This window comes from Podarcis vaucheri, assembly GCF_965113315.1.
Source record: "Podarcis vaucheri genome assembly, chromosome: 14".
Lineage (NCBI taxonomy): Eukaryota > Metazoa > Chordata > Lepidosauria > Squamata > Lacertidae > Podarcis > Podarcis vaucheri.
The window spans coordinates 26758682-26781300 of record NC_138752.1 but is presented as its reverse complement, the minus strand read 5'-3'; the positions used below and the strand labels follow the sequence as shown (position 1 = coordinate 26781300).

Here is a 22619-nt window from a genome sequence, read left to right as displayed (position 1 = left end):
CATTTTAAGTCCAATAGCAGGGACTGGGTTTTTTCCAATGTAAATTACCCCCCCCCAAAAAAAAACACCTTTCAATAAATAAAGTGAAACAACTAAGGCACAATCAGATTTCGGCCGTGATGCAGGAGAAAACAAGGCCTTGTTTTCACTGAGGTGGTAAACCTTAGGAAGGTGGCTAGGCTGAGGCCCAAGGAAAATCCTGACATACTAATTTTCTATATCCAAGGAATCTTTTTGTATGAAGTCTTTTTAACCCCAGCCCGCCATCTGAAGTGACAACAGCCTGACAGGAGGTTGACCACTTCAGGTCAAAACTGGGCGAAAGGATAGGCCAGAGTGAAGCAGTGCCTGAGAGAAAAATATTGTTCTGAGGAAAAAAATTTCACAACATGTGTTTTTGTTAATTATAGCTGATTGGGTTGTATTCCCATTATCTATCACACCACTTCTAAATGGTTAGGCCTCCTTTCTCTCTCTTTTAACTTTATTACCTCAGTTTTCTCATTGACACCAAGCCATTCATTGCCAGTTTCATTATAACGGGATGAAAATACCTTCTCTCCACTAACCCACTAATCTTAGTATTCATCTTAACATTTCTGCTAAGTTACCCTCCTTTCCTCCCTCCCTTAGGATTGATTTTATTTTATTTTTTTGCCCATGCCTCTTCTTGCTACAGAGTGCTTTGTGCTTGAAATGGCAGCCGCTCTGGATTTTAGCTTTCTGCAGTGTCTCGACAAAGAGAGACTTGGTCATTTTTGCCTTACTTTGTTATTGATTTTGATAATATTTCATAACTGATCAACTTGGCATACCCCAAGCAAGGCAGCTCCTATACCGTTATAAGCATGAGGAATAATTACACTTGACATTAACTGGAGACAACCATGTTTCTTGACATCACTCTGGGAGTGATTGTTGCATATCCATATCTGAAACAGAAGAAATAAAGTCCCACCAAACAGAATTGAAATGTTCAGGGCCCTCTTTTCCCTTGGAAGCATGTAGTTATGTGTTATTTTTCCTGCAATGGCAGGAGTCCATAAGGAAATATTCAAATTATGTAGTGTTTCCACTAACGTTGCACTATGGAAATCCTGGCAGCTACCAGCATCCATGTAAAAAGATCTTTGGTAAAAAACAATAAAAGGCCTTTGGTCAGTCCACATGTTCAACAAAGAAAACTGAGGGGAAGCATGAATAGGTGTTTTAATTATTTTAGTTATTACTTGGTGCCATTTATGCATTGCTGAGATGGTATCTGGCATCAAAACATAAGTTTGGTGCCCTTTTTGACTAGCTCCTCCAGCTACCTTTGTTGACCTGGTGCCCTGCAAATGTTTTGGACTCCAACTTGCATCAACTTCAACATTATGTTAGCTTTGGCTGATTGGAGTTGTAGGCTAAGACATCTGGAGGGTGGCAAGTTGTGGAAGGCTTGTTGAAGTAATACAATGGTTTTCTATGGTGAACATATTTATTTATTTAGACTATTTCTATAAAAGGTAAAAAAAAAAAGGGTAAAGGACCCCTGGATGGTTAAGTCCAGTCAAAGGCGATTATGGGGTTGTGGCACTCATCTCGTTTTCAGGCTGAGGGAGCTGGCATTTGTCCACAGACAACTTTCTGGGTCATGTGGCCAGCATGACTAAACCGCTTCTGGTGCAACAGAACACCGTGATGGAAACCAGAGCACACAGAAACACCATTTACTTTCCCGCCACAGCGGTACCTATTTATCTACTTGCACTGGTGTGCTTTCAAACTGCTAGGTAGGCTGGAGCTGGGACAGAGTCACAGGAACTCACCCCGTTGTGTGGATTTGAACTGCCAACCCTCTGATCGGCAAGTCCAAATTCTAAGCAGCGTATACAAAAGTAAAACAACAACAGATGTTACAAAATGTGCAGCAAAACTCTTAATGCAAGCTACTAATAAAATAGACAATCTCAATTCCTTCTCTGTCCGCTTTCTCCATGCCACACATAATTTTATAGACCTCTGCCATATCACCTGTTCCTCGCTTTTTCTCTGCACTAAAAAATTCTCAAGTGCTACAGTCTTTCCTCATAGGGGAATTGCTCTAAGGACAGTCCTGCATCCTAAATACCAAAGATGTGTAAGGACCCTAAAGGGTTGCATGCATCCCCTGCAAAAACCTGTGAGGCTCTGACTCTGGTTTGTCCTCCAGAAGGAGGGAAACTCTATCCCTGGGGGCCACCATCAACCATGCCGTTTGTCATTTGTATTTTGTGAATGTAGAACATTATCGAGATCCCTGGGAGTGAATGGGTACAGAAAAGGGAGAAACCCAGTTCTTGTTTTGATATGAACCTACCTAATTCACACTTTCAAAAAAAAACTACCCCAAGCACCACACCATCCTTCAAAATTTGCATTTCTCTGAAATTTTGCAGTGTAGTTCTTCAACCAACAATGTGTATATCAAGGGAAAGTGTTCATAAAGTGCATGTATATATGTGAATATAACTTTAACTTGCATAAGGGAAAATTGCATACAAAAATGTGTATAATAGGAGGATAAAATAGTATATATTTTTTAAATTGCAAGCTAATGGGGGAAATGTAACAAACTAAACTTAAAACATAGGGGGAAATGAGAAATGGAGGGCAACTTGTAACTGGCAGATTCAGCCATCATTAATTGCAATGGCAGGGAGCTGAAGTCTATCTCTCAGGTATATCATAGCCCTTAAAGCTTTATGTCGAACGAGAACTTTCTAAAATGGTGCCTCAAAAGCAAATGGATTTCTTCTCTGAACTCCGTAATAAGTCCTGAAAATTCAATTGATTTTCTGTCAATCAATCATAATCTGTAGTAGCCATGTTTTGGAGGCAGATTTGGCAGCCTTGTACTTGACACTTGCAAACTCCGTTCAAATTAACAAGAGCTGGTTTCTGTCTTGGGTGAGTATAGAAGTAAGCTATTACAATGCCTCAGTGGTTCACTTTAAGGAAATCTTTTTTAAAAAAATATTCTTTTTTTAAAAAAAATGAGCATAGGAATTGCGGAAAGAACACATTGCTAATGGAGAAAATTAATGCCAACAGATGCTTTGGCCTTCAGTTTTCTCTTTTCTTTTTTTTAAAGCTTTGATTCCTGACGTGCTGGGTAGCAGATCTTTTAGGCCGAGAGATGATAACACTCCAACTCCAACTCCAACACACTAACCACTACACCAGACTGGCATAAAATGTACCAGAAGCTATAACTGGTTAATTATGATACTAGGAAGCAATTGTTTGTCTTAATGCTTTTCTCTCCTTTGCTTAGAAGCAGCGATGATGTTCTGCCTCCTCCTGTGGTGGAATCTCAAAGTCCTTGCCCTGTCTCTCCTTCTGAAAACCACCATCTCCTTAAATCCAGATGACCCAAATGTTTGCAGCCATTGGGAAAGGTAAAATGTTGCTCCCTCGCAGATTTAAAAACCTCTGTATACCACTTCATTTATAGAGCAGTTCTCAACATAGTTCGATACAAAACTGGAATAAAAATGCTGTCAAGACACACTGAGCCTTCCTTGGGCAGAGAATTCCACAGACCCACAGTTGAGGACCCCCTTCTCAGTCACAATCCACCTCATTTTTGAGGAGGACCTTGAGAGCAGATCTTCCATTGTAGAACAGTGTCCTCTTATGAACAGTGCTGTAAGATTGGAGGCATGCCCGGAGGAGTTTACTTTGAGTTCTCTCTTGTGTGTGCACTACCTGCCTTCAGAGGAGTCTCATTTCCCCAGCTGTGGTTGTGCTGTTGTCCCCCTGGTCAAAATGCTCATGGAGATCTTGATATGAGGAATGCAGTCAAGGAACTGTTATCATTGTGGGTGACTTCAACTATCCTCCTATAGACCGGCTACATAAGTGTTCCAGTCATTTCTGAATACCCGAAATGACTTGTGCCAGACGTTACTGACTTGTTAAGCTGAGGTTGCTGCTCATGTGGTCATAACTTCCAAAAGGGCAGGAATATGAGGCATCCATCTTCTTCATCCAAAGCCGGGTAACCTTTAGATGTTGTAGGGCAAACTATCTGACTGTGATTTGTCACCTTTGGAATTTCTGCTTTGGGAAGGGCTTTGCGTGAAAGTCCCAGTTTCAGTGCCTAGCATTTCCAGGTAGAGCTGGGAATTGACCTCTGCCTGAAACCATGGATAGCTGCTGCCAGTCAGTGTAGACAACAACAAACCAGATGGGCCATTTGTCTGACTCTGTATAAAGCAACTTCCTACGTAGGTCCCACTTTTCTGCCGTGAAGCTCTTAAGCTAAGCACAGTCTTGCTTGTTTTATCCAAGAACAGGCTCTTTAAAATGTGTTTCACCTTATGCTATAATGAATATGAATCTTCTTTAAGTAACGTCAACAGCTCTTAGTGGCATTCTGAAGTTCATTATGCTTAGATTTATTAAGGTGTTGTGTGCGCGCATTTTTAAAAAAATTTTTTAAGGATGTTGATCACGCAGCACAACAGGCTTTGAGGGCAAACGTGGGTGGAGATGGAGCCTGTGATTTGGTATTGTTTGCAGTTGCACAGCAAAGTACATTTCAAGCCCAGGAATACAGTATTGATTTTGTGTGAAGGGAGTCAGCAACCCAGAGACCCAATCAAGGAGAAACAAAAATTAAATACCAGAATTGATTGGCTGCCCCGGCCAAGATGACTGTGATACTTAGATGGTAATAAATCAGCCCAAAGAGATTGAGTTAGGGTGAGGTCAAGAGGAGCAAACAGGATCATAAAATAATAATCAAGATGACGAGGGGGTTTATGTTAATAAAAGAGTAGTCTAAATACGTTCCGCTTTGGCATATTTGCCAGCAGGATATCTCATTGCCCCGCGCAGACAAAAGAGAGGTCAGCTCTTAGGGCTGACATTTTGTTGGCTGACAAAACCAGGTGGTTAAAGCCCTGTGCCCAAAGCACTGTAGGGTATACTCCTGCACACACACAGGTTTTCCAGTAGGAGTGGGGGAGAAATACATTTTGGCATGAAACTCTCTAACTTGCACTTCCTGAAACAAGGTGGGAACCAATGTACTTAACCCTTTGGCATTTGCATTTCTCTGAATTTTGCACTGCCATTCTCCAACCAAATAAGGTGTATTAAAATGTGTATATTGGGGGAACCCAGGGCTATTTTTCTAGGAAAATGGTGCTGAAGCTCACCATGAACCTTGTTCTCTTAGAATGGCAATGGAACCCACCTGAGAGGTGCTGGAGCTGAGCTCTGATGAGTTTTGGCTGGGGGGGGGGGAAGCCCAGGGCGAAACTATGCATATATTAGTAAAAAAATGCATTGTATTGGGAGATAGTCCTTGCCAAAAATGGTGTATATCAGGAGAAATTCTCACTAAAACACTGATGGATTTTCTTGAGGACTTCCCCCCAAAAAATGTGGAAATGTGGAGAACTGAACTTAAGAATGGGAAAATGAGAAAACTGAAATTGACAGATTTGTCCCTGCTTAAAATGTGGCCACAATTATTTTTGGTGTTGGCTATCATGGTAAGGCCTCTGAATCCAAAGAGCTTCTGCTCTCAGGCAAATGGCAGGTTCGGACTAAGCGTCAACCCTTGGATTGTCTTCATTTAGGACCCCCATGTTGCAGAGCTCAGGTACATATCAATCCTCTTAACTAAGTGAGTTTCAGGACCCTGAAGGTAATACTTTTGAACCCTGACAGCAGAGCAATCAATAGAAACAGACTGACAGGCATTGAAGGTGATCTCTAAACCTACTCTGTCTCAATACAGCGTGCTTAACTCCCCCAAAGGCTGCTGTTTTATAAAACAATACGCTGTATTAATAAGTAGTAATAGGATTTACTAAATATGGATTTTTTAAAAAAAATCTACAGTGTTTTACATCCTTACAACAACCCCTTAAACTAAGGAAAGTGTGTAAGGGAAGTGCTGTGTAAGGCTATTGGTGAAAAAAGTGTGAACAAAAATACAAATTTTGCTTTGAAATGCATATTTTAGGGAGGAGCTTTATTGAAAAGATTTGAAAAGCTTTGAAAAAAATGTGCGTTTTATGGCCAAAATGTATAGGAAAATGTGTACAACTTACATGCAGATTTCTTGCATGTTCTTTCAAAACCCAGGATGGAGCAGACCCATGATTGGGTGCTTGCTGAACCCACATGCAATGGGCTTAGGTTAGACTAATAGAACCATAGCATTGTAGAGTTGGAAGGAATCCCAAGGGTCATCTAGTTAAACCCCCTGCGATGCAGGAATCTCAACTAAAGCATCCATGACACATGGCCACCCAACCTCATCTGTTCCTCATAAGGCTTGGTTTCCAGACCTTCGATCATCTTGGTCGCCCTCCTCTGCACATACTCCAGCTTGTCAATATCCTTTTAAAATGGTGGCGCCCATATTTGGACACAGTATTCCAGATGTGGTCTGAGCAAGGCGGAACAGAGCAGGACTATTACTTCCTTTGATCAGGACGATATACTTCTGTTGATGCTGCCTAGAATAGCATTAGCTTTTTTTGCTGCTGCATCACACTGTTACCTCATGTTAAGCTTGTAGTCTACTGAGATTCCTATATCCTTTTCATATGTACTACTGGCAATCCAGGTGTCTCCCATCTCATATTTGTGCAACTGGTTCTTCCTGCCTAAGTGCAGACCCTTACATTTGTCCCTGTTGAAAGTCATTTTGTTATTTTTGGCCTAGTTCTCCAGCCTGTTAAGATCATACTGAATCCGGATTTTGTCTTCTGTGGCATTGGCTACCCCTCCCATTTTATTGGTTGACGCAATGCTAAAGTTTTCAGGGAATAAACAAACAAACAGAGAACCCGCTGCTTAACTCACAATTTATGGTTCTCAATTACTGGTTAATTTCTGCTACAAATTATCTTGGATTAAAATAGGTTCTGTTTAAAATGAGCAAAAGTGAAAAATCAAGCCCCAGAGACCTCTTTCCTGTTTCTAATATAAAAAAGCCTTGTGTTTGATTGGTGTGCCCATCATTTTGCGGTGCTTGTGCCTTCATCATCAGAATGAAGTGCCGGGAAGCCTCGACAGCATTATGTTAATATGTGCTTTTAATTAGCCTTTTTTGTACACAAGTAAAAGCTGAACAGTCCCAGGAGGAAGAATATCTGATATGGTTTTATGTGAGGGCATAGAACCCCCCCCCCCCGATCCCTCGTTCTTTCTTTTTTATTAATGGTGGCAAGCTTCAATCAGTTTACATTTTTCCATTGCTCTTTACAAGATTTCCTTTTTTCTTGGTTCAGAAGCTCCATGTCAGAGACAAAGCTTTGAAAATCACTTGCCTGTTCTTTCAGTGTTCCACATCGTGAGGGCAGTTTGTGACTTGTCCATACTTGGAACCTGATGTCTCCCCCAACACAGCCCCCACTTCCACAGCTTGTAGCCATCAGTAAGCCCAGAAATGAATACTGGTTTAACTGGATGGTGGCCAGTTTCAGCCTGCAGGCCTGCAAATTCTTTTTGGTGGGGTGGGGGCTGCTGCTTTGGTTCTGATGTCTCAGTATTTATTTATTATTTATTATTCATTATTATTCATTTATTATTCATTATTCATTAAGAAATAATACCTGAGTGGTGTACAATATAATAAACATAATAACAATAAGTTATTTTAACGCAAATAAAACTTTAAGCAGCTACAAAACACATTGATCCAGTGGGGCAGGCACGCCCTTCTTCACCAAAAGCAAGGTGACTGAAGACATGGTTGGAAAAAAATGTTTTTTTGAACTGGTGCTAACAGCCCACCAGGGTCCTTCATACTTAAAAATGGAGTGATTTCTTTAAATTAAAGATGGTCTTTCTAGAAATCTACGGCAGCTAATATGAGAATTAATGCATCAGGAGCCAGAGTCAGGGGCAGGTCAGCAATAATACACCTGGTGTCAGTGAAGTTACCAGTAATTCTTTTTCAAAGGAACCAAAACAGCCCAGGGCTGGTGATCACAGTAACACTTCCCAGGAGGTCTTGTCCCAATGAGGCAGTTGTGAAGACTGAAGGTCCCTGCTTTCCCACCACTCCCTAAAGCTCCTCCCCCCTGTTCCTTCCCCAGCATCCTTAGGCTCCTTCATCTTATCTTTCTTTGCTCTGCCCACTTCATTTCTCTGCATGTTCTGGAAGACCAGAAAGGAGAAGGGCTTGTCACAGGAGGAGCGGGAGACCCCCTGGCTTCTTCAGTAGCAGACCACATTTCAATCTCCTGGCCTCCCTCCTCTCCAAGCCTCCGTTTCTGCCTCTGATTCTGGACTGCTCTCTGCTACAGCCTCTTCCTGCTCACTAAACCCTGTTGCCTCTTCAGCTTCCTCCTCCCAGTCTTCTCCCTCTTACCACTCTTCATTGTCCGACCACCAGTCCCCTGGCTCTGAGCTGTCTTTCCCCAGCAGTTCCCTTGGGGCTTCCCCAGCTGGTGTCTCCTACCACTCCTGTGCACGCAGCCAGTCCATGACATAACGTTTCACTTATTTCATGATCTGAAAAAGCTTTGGCCAATGTGAGCATGTGTCTAGCTTTCATCTGTTATTGGACCAATTAGCTCAGTATCAACTTTTTAAAAACCCTGGACAGCCTTATCTGTGTGAGTGGTTGACCATTATTTGGTGCCTCAGAGAACCTAAAACAATTAAAGTAGGTCATTCGGGATTTGATTTGGGGAAGTCCTCTTCTGATGCAGGCTGCAATCTACCAAAACCACCTTTCCCCCCTCCACCTCTTTCCCCCTTTTCTTCCTAATGTCTCAACAAATGAAACTGATCTGTAAAAAATGTTACTTGGGGAAAAAAGAGAGAGAGAGATTGCATATACTTTCGTAAACCAAGAAAATATTTAATAAAAATACATTAACAACAACAACAACCTCATGGGTATCTACCAGTAAATCACAATCAACCTGTTGGACATCCCTGCTATATGCCACTGATGCAGCTAGAACCTTATTGGCACAAAGGTGGAGAACAAGTATAGTACCCACTAAGGAAGAATGGCAGTGTAAAATGTTTGAACATGTTGAACTGGCTGGTCTGACGAACAAGTATAAGAGAAAATAAAGATAAGGAATACAAGGAGGAACAGATCATGTTTATTGAATATTTCAAGAGCCAGTATAAACAAATACATACCTGTCAGGGGTTCAGGAGCAGAGACGCAGAGAAGGGAGGAAGCAGAGAGCGAGGGGGAGGAATCCGAAGGGAAAATGAGTGATGATGACGACCCGAGATCTCCAAGCCTAAGCAGTGAGTCAGAGGACTCCCAAAAGGGAGCCCCAGTGAGCAGAGCAAGGGGGGGATCCGGGGGGACACCCCAGGAGGAAGGGAACAGAGGAGATTCAGAGAGTAGCAGCTGGAAGTCGGGACCCACGCTCATAACTGAGGGCGGCAGCAGCTGGAAGTCGGGACCCACGCTCAAGACTGAGAGCAGCAGGGAGGAAGGTAGCCAGGCATCGGGTTCCGGAGGCTGTCAGCAGGAGGGAGGGCACGAGTCAGGGGTGGTCACGCCCTCCTCAGAGAGCGAGGCAACGGTTAAGAGGAAAGTAGAGAGTTGGGCGCGCGCGCCAAGTTCAAATGCAGCGGAAGCTGGAGCAGTAAGCAGCCCGGAGAGTGAGCCAGGTCCCAAAGCCCGCCGCAAGGAGGCAGAAGGATCAGGGGGGTCAGCGTCAGAGGAGAGTAGAAAGGAGGAGGCCCAGGGGGGCAGAAGGACCCAGAGACGTAGGGAGAGGCGAAGGAGGTGGAGCAAGGCTAGGGTATTAAGCTGGTGTGCAAGAGGCGGGGACTCAGACGGGTCTTCGCCGACCTAGGGCAGAAGGTGTAGAGCTGCACGCTGCAGTTCGGAAATGAAACCTGTAACTTAATAAAGACTCTTATAAAGTGAACGCTGGCGGACTTGGTCCTATGTGAGCTGGGACTGGGTGGCAGCTCTGACTGTAAGACCCGTCTCACAAAAGCTTCGGACACCTGATATCTCGCAGCGGAGAGAGAGGCAGCTGGAGGAGGGGATCGGTGTTTGGGAGCAAGCTCACGACGGTTAGCAGAGATGACGGAAGCAGAGACAGTTGCAGCGCTGCAACAGGCAGTTACCCAATTGAACGCGGAGGTACTGGCATCCAAGAAGAGGGAGGAGGATGCGGCAGCCGCCTACAGAGATCTCCACGCCAGGTTTGAAGCATGGGTTAAACACGGGCAGCCAGGACCCAGACCGGAGGGGGTTGGGTTGGCACGGAGAGCAGGAGGGCTTGTGGCTCACTTCGATGGGAATTTACAACAGTACCCCAATTTTCGAGCAGACGTAATGTGCGCACTGCAACTGCTGGCAAAAGACTTTAGAGATGAGGAAGAGAAAGTGGGGTTCATACTATCCCATTTGCATGGGGATGCTAAAGCGTGGCTACGCAATTTGTGGAGGGATAAAGATCCGGCGCTTCAGAATGCAGATGCCTTTATCAAAGCGATGGATGCGTGTTTTTTGTCTACTATTGATGTGGATCTTGCCCGACGGGAGATTCATGGACTAAAACAAGGGAGGGCAAGCGTCCGGCAGTACCACGCCCGCTTTTTTGCGCTGGTCAGTGCCTTAGAGTGGGACCGGGATTCGCCCCCTGTCAGAGACCTGTTCTGGGAGGGTCTAAGCTCTGCGGTCAAGGATAAGATTGCAAGGGGGGAGAGGCCCCGAAGCACGCAGGAGGTGGTCCAAAGGGCGCTGACTGTGGGGGTGAGGCTGGAAGAACGTCCATGGTGCAGAGATGAAGGACGTGGAGGGCGCGAAGCAGCGAGAAGTTTCTCTTTCATTCCAAGAGAAGCAGCGCGTGCGCAATCCACACCTCCGCCTGGAGGGGGAGGGGAACCGATGGAGGTTGGAGGTGCAAGGGCTCAGTCAGCAGCCAGAGCCCAAGCACCGACAGCAGTGAAAGCGAAGCCTCCTAGAGGGAACAGGAAGTGTTACATCTGCGAGGATCCAGGCCATTTGGCGAAAGAGTGTCCCCGGAGGCTCCACAAGCACACTGCAGCCTCAGCAATGGTGACTGCAGCAACGCAGCAAGGAGGACCACAGCAGGGAAACGACGATGTCTGGCTGGAGACAGAGGCACTGGGGCCCAGCCAGACGCATCAGTGAAGCAGTCCCCAGCGATCTTGCAACCCACGGACCCCCTCCCACCCAAACCAGTAGTGCAGCTCACAGCATCTCTCCAGCTACCCGATGGCGTCACTATCGAAGTGCCGCTTTCTGTGGATTCTGGAAGCAACGCAGACTTTATAGCGCAGGATTTTGTGGAGCAGCACGCTATACAGCTACTGCCTGCCACTCTGCCCCTGCAAGTCGTCACAGTGGATGGCAGAGAGTTGCTAGGGGGGCAGGTGGTGAAGCAAACGCCACCGATGGTGATGCGCCTTGGCAACCACAGGGAAGTCATCAGTTTTAATGTCACCCAACTGTCGGACACGCCCATTGTGTTGGGCATGAGTTGGCTGGACAGGCACAGTCCGACACTGGCTTGGTACCAGAGACAGCTGATCTTCGGCTCCTCTTATTGCGCAGAACACTGCATCCTGCCCAGACAGGAGGGAGAGGAGGAGGAATCACAACTGCAGTTGGGAACGTTGCAAGCAGTCCCCCACAAATACGCAGACTTTCTGGAGGTCTTCTGCGAGAAAGAGGCTGACAAGCTACCACCGCACAGGCAATATGACTGCAAGATTGACCTCCTACCAGGGGCGACGCTGCCGAAAGGGAAGCTGTATTCCATGTCTGAGGACGAATTACAGGAACTCAAACAGTTCATAGATCACAATTTGCAGCGCGGTTTCATCCGGGAGTCCAGGGCAGTAGGGGGCAGTCCTGTTTTCTTCGTGAAGAAGAAAGACACGCCCCAAAAAAGACTGGTGGTGGATTTTCGCCTCTTAAACAAGATGACCAAGCCTTCTGATTTCCCCATGCCCAGGATTGACGACCTACTAGCGACGGTGCGCAAGGGACGCGTGTTCACCAAGTTGGACCTGCGAGGTGCGTACAATCTCATCCGCATGAGGGAGGGCGATGAGTGGAAGACAGCCATGTTCACGCCTCTGGGCACCTACGAATACAGAGTGATGCCGTTTGGATTGCAAAACGGTTCTCACTGTTTCCAAGCTTTCATGCATCATGTGTTGGCGGGACTCCTTTACAAGAAGTGCGTCTGCTTTCTGGATGACATCCTGATATTCTCCGAATCGCAGCAAGCCCATGACCAAGATGTTCGGGAGGTGCTGAAGAGGCTGCAGGAGCATAGACTGTACGCCAAACTGGAGAAGTGCCAGTTCGACACGACGGAGGTGGATTTCTTGGGTTACAAGTTGTCGGACAAGGGGCTAGCCATGGACAGCGCCAAGGTTCGTGCGGTGTTGGATTGGAAGAGCCCGCGCAACCGGAAGGAGGTCCAGCGGTTTGTCGGCTTCGCCAACTTCTATCGCAAGTTTATCAAGGGGTTCGCGATGCAGACGGCGGCCATTACGGACACGCTAAGCTCCAAGAAAAAGAAATTCATCTGGACGGAGCAGGCGGAGCAGTCCTTTCAAGCACTCAAGCGTCTCTTCGCGTCGGAAGAGCAACTGCTGCATATCGACCCCAGCAGACCGATGCGGGTAGAGACAGACGCGTCCGATAGAGCAGTGGGAGCTGTCCTGCTGCAAAGGGACCCACAGGGGGTCTGGAGGCCGGGAGCGTTCTACTCCAGAAAGCTCAGCAAGTCGGAGCAGAACTACACCATCTGGGACAGGGAGTTGCTGGCCATTCATGCAGCTTTCAAGGCGTGGAGGCACTTCCTGATCGGCGCCAAGCACACGGTGCAGGTCTGCACGGATCACAAGAATCTGGAGCACTGGCGCACGGCTCAGTTCCTGAACCAGAGGCAGATACGTTGGGCGGAGTTCTTTGCTGACTTCAATTTCCGAATAGAGTACGTCCCAGGCGACACCAACGTCATGGCGGATGCACTGTCCCGCAAACCGCAATACCTCGAAGAGGCGATGCCAGCGGCAGCCATGCACATCTTCGCGCCAACAGCGTGGGCGTGCGCTTCAGCCACAGTAGACCTGGATGCGGTGCGGCGGGCGTTGCAGGACGACTCCTTCGCGCAGGCGAAGATGGCAGAGGTGCACAAGGGCACGGCGAAGGGCGACGAGTTCCAGATACGAGACGGCTTGCTCTTACGTAAAGGGGCCATCTACGTGCCGGGAGACGAACTTCGCGCCAGGGTACTGCAGCAGCTGCACGACGCACCCACGGCCGGGCACTTTGGCACGGAAAAAACGGTGGAATTAGTCGCAAGGGACTTTTGGTGGCCCAGACTGAGAGGGGAAGTCGCGGACTACGTTGCGAGGTGCGACACCTGCCAGAGGGCCAAACCGGTGCACAAACCACCGGCGGGACTGCTGGAACCGCTGCAAACGCCGTTTGAACCGTGGGAGAGGGTGGCCCTGGACTTTGTTACGGATCTACCCAGCTCGAGAGGCAAGACAGCTGTACTAGTGGTGGTGGACTTGTTCACCAAGATGGCACATTTCATTCCGTGTGCGAAGGTGGCCACGGCGGAACAAACCGCCAAACTGTTCATAGATCACGTGTTCAAAGTGCATGGTCTGCCGCGGTCTATCCTGTCCGACCGCGGGCGCCAGTTCGTCTCGAATTTCTGGCAGAAGCTGATGAGTTTTCTAAATGTCAAGGTCGATCTGGCATCAGCAAGACACCCGCAGACCAACGGGCAAGCAGAGAGGGTCAATGCCATCATGCAGCAGTACCTGAGATGCTATGCCAATCAACAACCTGCGACCTGGGTGGATTACCTGCCGCTCGCCGAGTTCGCTTACAACAACACGAAGCACGTGTCCACAGGGGTGACGCCGTTCTTCGCCAACAATGGGAGGAATCCCAGAACCTTCCCGGGACGGGAGAGAGTGGGGGACGGAGAACCACAGACGGCGGACGCGTTCGCGTCAGAGTTGCAGGCGGTACACGATCAACTCAGACGGCAGCTGGAGCTAGCTAAGCACGCCTACAAGGTGCAAGCTGACAAGCACAGGCGGGTTGGCGAAGAGATCCAAGTGGGAGACTGGGTCTGGTTGGCAGCCCACGCAGTGCCGACCAGGTCACTAGCCAAGAAGAAGTTGGGGCACAAGCAAATTGGTCCGTACCAAGTCGAAGCACAGATCAACCCGGTAGCCTTCCGACTGGTGCTGCCGGAGGGTTCCAGAATGCATCCGGTGTTCCACAGGTCGGTGCTCACTCCCTACAAGGCACCTCACAGATTCCAGGAGCCAGGGACGGCACCGAGTCCGTTCCGGGAGCGGACGGAGACGCGAGGGGTGACGCAGCAAGACCCCATCAACGAGGTCACGGAGATTTTGGACTCCAGATGGGGGGAAGAGGGAGTCGAATACCTCCTAGCCAGAGAGGGCACCCGGGCCAGCGCCAATAGCTGGGTGCCAGACTACGCTTTGGAGGAACCCCTGCTCAAGGACGAGTTTCATGCCCTTTTCCCACACAGACCCATGCCAGCGAGCTTCTTCGACGACTGGCTGTTCACGCCCACACTTTCTTCCAGCACGTTCCATGGATTCGACTCGGACGGGGAACCCGCACTGAGCACCCGTTCCCCAGAAGGATCGCCGGCGGGTTCGGCGTCAGACACCTCGTATTGGTGGGACGATCGACCGGAGGAGCAATGGCGCCGGAAGTGGCTGGAGATGCCAGGTCGAGCGACCGACGCAGAGACTGACATGGACGTGTTCGGGGAGGACCTTGGGTTCGAGCACGGCGGTACAGAGATGGAAGCGGAACAGGTCAACGTCGGCGACCGCGAGGAGGAAGACTCGGAGGTCTTCAGTTGGCGGCCAACCACGGGGAGCGAACTGTATCCGGCATTCCCTCCCGTGATGATGGAGCACCCAGCACCCACACCTGAAAGCGGGGAGGGGGGAAGGGGGGGCTTCGAGGGGGGGATGGATGTCAGGGGTTCAGGAGCAGAGACGCAGAGAAGGGAGGAAGCAGAGAGCGAGGGGGAGGAATCCGAAGGGAAAATGAGTGATGATGACGACCCGAGATCTCCAAGCCTAAGCAGTGAGTCAGAGGACTCCCAAAAGGGAGCCCCAGTGAGCAGAGCAAGGGGGGGATCCGGGGGGACACCCCAGGAGGAAGGGAACAGAGGAGATTCAGAGAGTAGCAGCTGGAAGTCGGGACCCACGCTCATAACTGAGGGCGGCAGCAGCTGGAAGTCGGGACCCACGCTCAAGACTGAGAGCAGCAGGGAGGAAGGTAGCCAGGCATCGGGTTCCGGAGGCTGTCAGCAGGAGGGAGGGCACGAGTCAGGGGTGGTCACGCCCTCCTCAGAGAGCGAGGCAACGGTTAAGAGGAAAGTAGAGAGTTGGGCGCGCGCGCCAAGTTCAAATGCAGCGGAAGCTGGAGCAGTAAGCAGCCCGGAGAGTGAGCCAGGTCCCAAAGCCCGCCGCAAGGAGGCAGAAGGATCAGGGGGGTCAGCGTCAGAGGAGAGTAGAAAGGAGGAGGCCCAGGGGGGCAGAAGGACCCAGAGACGTAGGGAGAGGCGAAGGAGGTGGAGCAAGGCTAGGGTATTAAGCTGGTGTGCAAGAGGCGGGGACTCAGACGGGTCTTCGCCGACCTAGGGCAGAAGGTGTAGAGCTGCACGCTGCAGTTCGGAAATGAAACCTGTAACTTAATAAAGACTCTTATAAAGTGAACGCTGGCGGACTTGGTCCTATGTGAGCTGGGACTGGGTGGCAGCTCTGACAATACCCTAGCAGGTCTCGAGTAAATCCAGCAGAGTTGAAAGAGATAGAGGTTTTTAATAGATAACAAATTGGATGATTAAAAAGAAGTGGATTACGCAGAGCAGTAGAAAAGCAAAGGAAGCAGGAAATGGGTGGAAGGAAAGTCATATATGGTATATGTATACATTCTATATTTGGTACGAAGTTGTAAGTGGGACGGGGGAGCAGGGTTAAGTATGCTCTCTGTTCCTGTTTTTGCAAATAAAAAAAGGATAAATATTCCAAACAAATACATGCTGGGTCTTTGGGAGACCTTGGAGGGCCAGAGTGATTTGCTGTGACTTGTAACCTTCACATGTTGCGGAGAGCTTTAATATATGAGCGAGAGAGAGGGGCAGGGGGAGCTATTACAGGCTAATGACCCACCTTTTCTCCCCCTTTCATTGTCTGCTTCCAGCTATGCCGTGACTGTTCAGGAATCGTACTCACATCCCTTTGATCAGATCTATTACACGAGATGCACGGATATCCTGAACTGGTTCAAGTGCACTCGACACAGGTAAGTGGCGATCGGAAGATATTTCAATCTCCCTCTACCGTTTCATCTTCTCCACATTGCCTTCTTTTTATCTAAGGCTCTCAAGATGTTGAGGATAAATATAGACCTCTCTTTGCCAGAATCCTCCTGCAAAATTAAAGAGGCTGAAATGGAATTTTTTTCTTCCAAGAGAACTTGCTCTTTTTTTCTTTTTCTTTTTCTGTTGTTGAAAACATGACCAATTTGATATTGTAAATCTGCAATTAATTTGGGTTTATTATTATTATTATTTTCCCTTTTTTGAACAAAACAAAAAGTTTTGATTTAAACTTAAGTCACCCAATTCAGAAGGAATGAAATGTAAATATCCTGGGGGGGGGGAGTGCAGAGACGAAGAACTGAAAAAAGCCCTCCCTCTGTGAGGAAAGGTTACATTTGAGGGTTTTTGTTTAGGAAAAAAGGCAAGTAAGGAAAGGGTGTGGGGAGAGACATGATAGAGTTGTTTAAAATGATGCATGGTGATTAAGAAAGTAGACAGGGAAGGTTTCCTCCTAGAACCAAGGGCCATCTAGTGACGCTGAGTGTTGTGAGATTTAGGGTAGACAAATGAAGCAATTCTTCACACACCACAAGTTAAACTTTGGGAGTTGCTACAATAAGATGTGGGACGTGGGTGACGCTGTGGGTTAAACCACAGAGCCCAGGACTTGCCAATCAGAAGGTCGCTGGTTCGAATCCCCGTGATGGGGTGAGCTTCCGTTGCTCAGTCCCAGCTCCTGCCAACCTAGCAGTTTGAAAGCACATCAAAGTGCAAGTAGATAAATAGCTACTGCTTCAGTGGGAAGGTAAAGGCCGTTTCCGTGCGCTGCTCTGGTTCGCCAGAAGCGGCTTGGTCATGCTGGCCACATGACCCAGAAGCTGTACGCCGGCTCCCTCGGCCAATAAAGCAAGATGAGCACCGCAACCTCAGAGTCGGCCACAACTGGACCTAATGGTCAGGGGTCCCTTTATCTTACCTTTACAATAAGATGTGACGACATTTGCTGACTTGGATGTGATGATTTCCCCAGAGGCATCTGGTTGGTCACTGGGAGAACAGGATGCTAGACTAGATGAGCCAATGGCCTGATACACTGGGGCTCTTCCTGTGTTCTTAACTGAGACCTGAATCACACGTGTGCATACATAACTAATGAAGTATATGCATTGGACGACTGCAGCTGTGAATCATTGATTCCAGTGAAAAACCTGGTGCTTTGAGATGCTACAGCAAGAATTTCTATTCAAATGGAAGCCATCACTTGATAACTGCAGTCATCAAGCGATGAGCATACATTCACAGATTACCTGTGATATAAAACAGACTAGTTTTCTGCATTTTAGCAGCAATATATTTAATTTGAAGTTCAAATATGAGTTGCACTTCGGTTCACAGATGGTTCAGGAAGTGCAAAGCAGGCAGGTTCACATTAAAATGTGGACAGGAACCAAATTTCACTCCTGTTCCTTTTTAGAGACAGGCAATGGATTTTGACATTCTTATTTCCACAGAGAGAGACACACAGAGAAAATTGTTTTAGGGTATGAATTGAACTGTAGAGTTCGAAATCTGTATTGATCACACACACACACAAAATATATATATCAAAAAACATTTGAAAGTAATTATTGAACACACCCTCTAGGCAGTAACACAGTGCAAATAGTATTCTGAGTGTGAGCATTGATTTCCAATGTGTTCTTTCTATCTCACAATTTAGAATAAGTTATAAGACAGCATATCGGAGGGGACTGAGGACTATGTATCGGCGACGATCGCAGTGCTGCCCAGGATATTACGAGAGCGGAGACTTCTGCATCCGTATGTACATGTGTTTTGCTGGGTTGGTAGGGATGCGGTGCTGGACCATTTGATACAGTTGCTGCCCTACTTTCCAGATGTGTGTTTTGAAATTTTAATTACAGCTTGCATTCCTGCGCAGGCAGTTTGTGCTGGTACCAGCAGGCAAGCAGTACTGGGCAGCAGGGAAGGGACACTGGCATTGTGCACCATCTCTTGTTTCTGCAGTGCAAGGTCTGGGGTAACCCACCTGGAGTAGTGGAAGGAAGCAGGAAACTGAGCTTGTCAGCTGAGGGTACTTTCAGGACTTTGGACAGCTCCCTAGGATGCTGACCTGCCCAAACCCAACTGAGTCAGAATATCCAGCTTACCTACTTATTTTATTTATTTCAGCAATATGTATATACTGCTTAATTACAAAAATCTTTAATTTGTGTAGAAGTAAAGATTTAAAAAATCAGTTAAAACTATAAAAAATCAGAGTTCAGTCAAAATAGCTGCTGAAATAATATATATATTTTAAAAAGTACTCAGTTCAAGTTCAACAGGAAGAGAGGCCTTTCTGTTCAACTGGAAGGCAGTTCCATAAAAGTGAGCTCATAATCCTGAACACATGGTCCCTGGTGGATATGAACGAGTCATGCATCTGAACCATGGGAGACCACTGACAGTGACTCGCCCCAAGACCACAGTGATCAGGCAGGGATAGAAGGGAGTGATGTGGTCCTTAAGGTATCCTGGATCCAAGTTGTTGAGGGCCTTGTAAATTAATACAAGAGCCTTGAACCTGGCTTGGTTGTGTATGGTCAGCCAGTGCAAGCTTTTAAGCACAGGAGTGATGTGCTAGTCTTTCTCCATGAGCATTCTGACCACAGCATTTTGCACCAGCTGAAGCCACTGGATCAGGCCCAAGGGTAGATTCACATATAGTGTGCTTAAAAGCTCTTGGCGTGACAACCAAGAATTGCAAGAGATGTTCAGAGAGTTGTGCCTGCAGTTCTATACCTGGTGGTGGCTTTGAAGGCAGGCATCCCAGTAGATGACCCTGTCATTGGAGTGGTCTGGGATCTACATGGGTCACCTATGAAGCATGAATGGCGCATGTGTGCATTGGCCCTTGCAGATTGGGGAAAGAGATGGAAATGGGGAGTCTTTATTCCACAGATGGGCTGGTGAGTTGTGAGTGGTTCCTTGAAGTTCCAGGTCTCCACTTTGATGCTATCTGTAGATACAATTTGTGTGGGTTCTTCAGTGATAAATCCTCTCTGACAACAAGCCACACAGTTGTAGCCAGGGCTGATGGGAATTTGAAGTCCAAAATATCTGGAGGGCACTGGAATGGGAAAGGCTGAGCTGCCTGGTTATTTCACTGTGTTACCTCGGAAGATACTGATTTCATTTTAATATTTTTGGGCCCTGCTTGAAATAACAAGTGTGAAATTTGCATCCCAGGGAATTGCAAGTATTACAGAGAGAGCCTCCTGTAAATAGCACATTAAAATGTAGTTTGAAAATTGCTTTTCATAGAATTAATAGTTGGTTATGCTGCCACAATTCCCAAGCCTGTTTTCCTGATAAGGAATGATGGATGTTTCATGCCGGAAACGGTTCGCTTAAATGTAGCAAAGTCAGTCGGACAGCGGTTGCACGCTTGAGTTATGTGGCTAATTATATCGCTAACTACATGCACACAGTAATTTTAAATTCTCCGGGTTGCCAACTCCTGTGACTTTGTCTTGTTGCTTTTTTAAAGTCGCGTTCTTAAAGTGTCAGTATTATTTTTTACGGGAAAGATTCTAGCCCTCATGGTTTATGGATGCAAAGTCTCTAAAATCTCATTGTTCATACAGGTTGGAATTCTGAAAAGCCAACAGCTTTGCTCCTCATCTCTGATGTGTAAACACAATGTTGATTCCTGCAATAAGATGAGATAAACAAAACGCTTTATTCTGGATGGAGCAAAGTCTATTCTCTGTCAGTGGATGTTCAGTTGCAAGTTCATACCCAGAAAGGTCCTTTTAATCTCTTCTGTCCCCACCCCACCAAGTACCAGTCGTTTCCTGTATATCTGAAAGGAGATTTTGCTGCCAATGTTTCCTCTTATGGGTGGTGGTGACAGCTCTCTGGGCTCTCAGCTGAAGGCCTCCCCAGTTTTGAGGCCCTCTTTAATTTGGAGAAGACAGGGATTGAGCCCAGAGGCTTACCTAGGCTCCCTTGCACCCTTGTAAAAAAGTTGTATCAGCACCTCCAAAGCTGGGAAAGACCATGGACCAGAAACTAAAAAAGTTTGCTTTTCATCACCAGTGACTTCCTCTGATGCCATTGGAGTCAGATCTGCTTTCCTCATCCTTCATTATCATCAATCTGTCTGTCTACCTCCCTCCCTCCGCCACTCTACATGGCAGCTTGGTTCCAAGAATTCAGTGTATACACGAAAACGCATATATCCAAACTGCCCCTGCATAAGCTTCCCTAGCCTTCTGAATCTGGTGCATTCAGCAGGCCTTGTCACCCTAGCAATACACAGGCTTTAAAAGCCAGTCTTTCCCTGCCTGGAAAGAGCTTTTCAGCTTTCTTCCTTGCCTGCAGAATTTCAACCAACTGGCTTTTGACTGCCTATGGTTGAAATCACGCAAATTAAATGCACAGCTGAAGTCCAGCAGAGGCGTTCTATTGTAAGGTGGCCATTCATAGGACTGGGCGTTCTCTCTTCACTTGACCTTGTAAAGCCACTTTTGTTGGCGCTAACTGGAGTTAATAGTGTGTGACGAGGGGAGACCAAATCTCATGGAGCATAAAATGATCAAAAGCGCTTACTTTTTTTAAAAAAAAAGTTTCCATTTTTTTGAAGTTTTAGATTAAAGACTAATTGGTTCTTCTTTCATTAATAGTAGCCTTGCTTTCTTGTAAAAGTTTTTTGGTTTTTTTTAAAGATGGCTTTCTAATTAAGTGCAACACATTTGGATGACTGAGGACCAAGCTGCTGTTTCTTTATAATAATAAAAAATATCTCTATTCATAGTTTTCTTTCTGGTAGCACAAAGTCAGGATTCCTTGCTGCGGTCTCCTAATCTTACCCCTTTTTTCATCTGTGCTCTACAAAAGGCAGGCTTCTGTGACTGTTCTTTATAGTGAAGGCTGTATATTCTGGCCTGGGTGGGGAAAAAGATTATTATTCAATGCTTATAAAGTGCCTAATATTTCCTAAGGGCTGTACATATAAGACAGTCCCTGTCGGCAGGCCCATTATCTAATAGACAGGATACGAAAGGAAAAACGAATGGGGAGGGGAAAGGAAAGCAAGCACTGGAGCAGCTAAGAAGAGCCTGCTGGACCAGGAGAATGGCCCACCTAGTTCAGCATCCTGTTCTCACAATGGCCAACCTGGTGCCCCAGTGGGAAATCCATAAGCACAGCTAGCGTGCAATAGCATTCTTCCCACCTGGGTTTCCCAGCGACTGGCATTCAGGGGCATGCTATCTCTGACAGCTGACCTTCTCTGGTTGATGGAAGAGGCCAGGTTGTTGCCTTCCCTGCTTGCCCTGGTGTTCTTTCTGAGAGATAGAGAGTGGAACCTTGTCTCTCTGTCTGCAAACCTACATAATATTTCTTTAAAATACAGTTAATTCTAGATTTTGGAAGTAACTGAGTGGGTGGGGTGAGTGTTTTGCAAGTGATTGAAGCCCTACTGTATTCAGACTTCTGGAAATTCTTGGATAACCCTCTGGCTTTTAGAATTTTGCCAGGCATTGCTCACATGTTTTAAATTCTATCTTCCTTCACAACATGGTGCTGGGATGGTGGGAAGGTCTAAGTTTTTATTTCACTTTAAGCACATTCTGTGTCTGGTTGCTCTTGGCTACTGCGTGTATTTTTTCCTGTATTGCTTTTGAGCTTTTCGTTCTTGTCGATTAGGTTCCATCCCCATTGGCAGACATAGACACACACACACACACACACACACACACACACACACACACACCTTCTTACCTGACTGGGCTGGAGGACATGCTGCCTGGTGTGAAGTCCTGAAAGATTTAAAAGCAACGCTTTTGAGATCATAGCCGAATGCTACAACCTCTTTGCAACCACCCTACATTCCTTTGCTCCTGTTGGGCTTGGCTATATTTCAGCCGTGTCTGTGGCCGTGCTGGAGGTTCACTTCCTGGGACAGGGCTCTTCCATTATGGATGAGTGCTTCCCCCCCCTCCCCATTACAGGGAGACCATCAATCTCATTTTACTACGACATGATGGATGGAAGTTGGTGGCTTGAGGTGAAAGGAGTTCAGTGAATGAAAGTGCTTTGGTAGCTTGGACACAAGAGATGTGAAACTGGGAACTAAAGAAGTTTGATATCCCCCCTTTTGTCTCTTGAATGGGAGATCTCAAGTAATCACCAAGCATGAAATCACAGCTTTGTCACTCACACTATCGACCAAATAGTCGAAGCGGGTTGGGG

General features: G+C 47.0%; 1 protein-coding gene across 7 annotated transcripts in view; it reads left to right on the top strand.

Moving 5' to 3' along the window:
• The window catches only part of MEGF11 (multiple EGF like domains 11), a 361126-nt gene that overhangs the window by 81905 nt on the left and 256602 nt on the right, over positions 1 to 22619 (top strand). For all 7 annotated transcript variants that reach the window (XM_082198340.1, XM_082198338.1, XM_082198337.1 and 4 more), the window contains exons 3-5: positions 3296 to 3419; positions 16238 to 16339; positions 18079 to 18179. In XM_082198340.1, the coding sequence (XP_082054466.1) occupies positions 3304 to 3419; positions 16238 to 16339; positions 18079 to 18179 (319 nt within the window). In that variant the 5' untranslated portion in view covers positions 3296 to 3303. The remainder of the gene's footprint in view (positions 1 to 3295; positions 3420 to 16237; positions 16340 to 18078; positions 18180 to 22619) is intronic.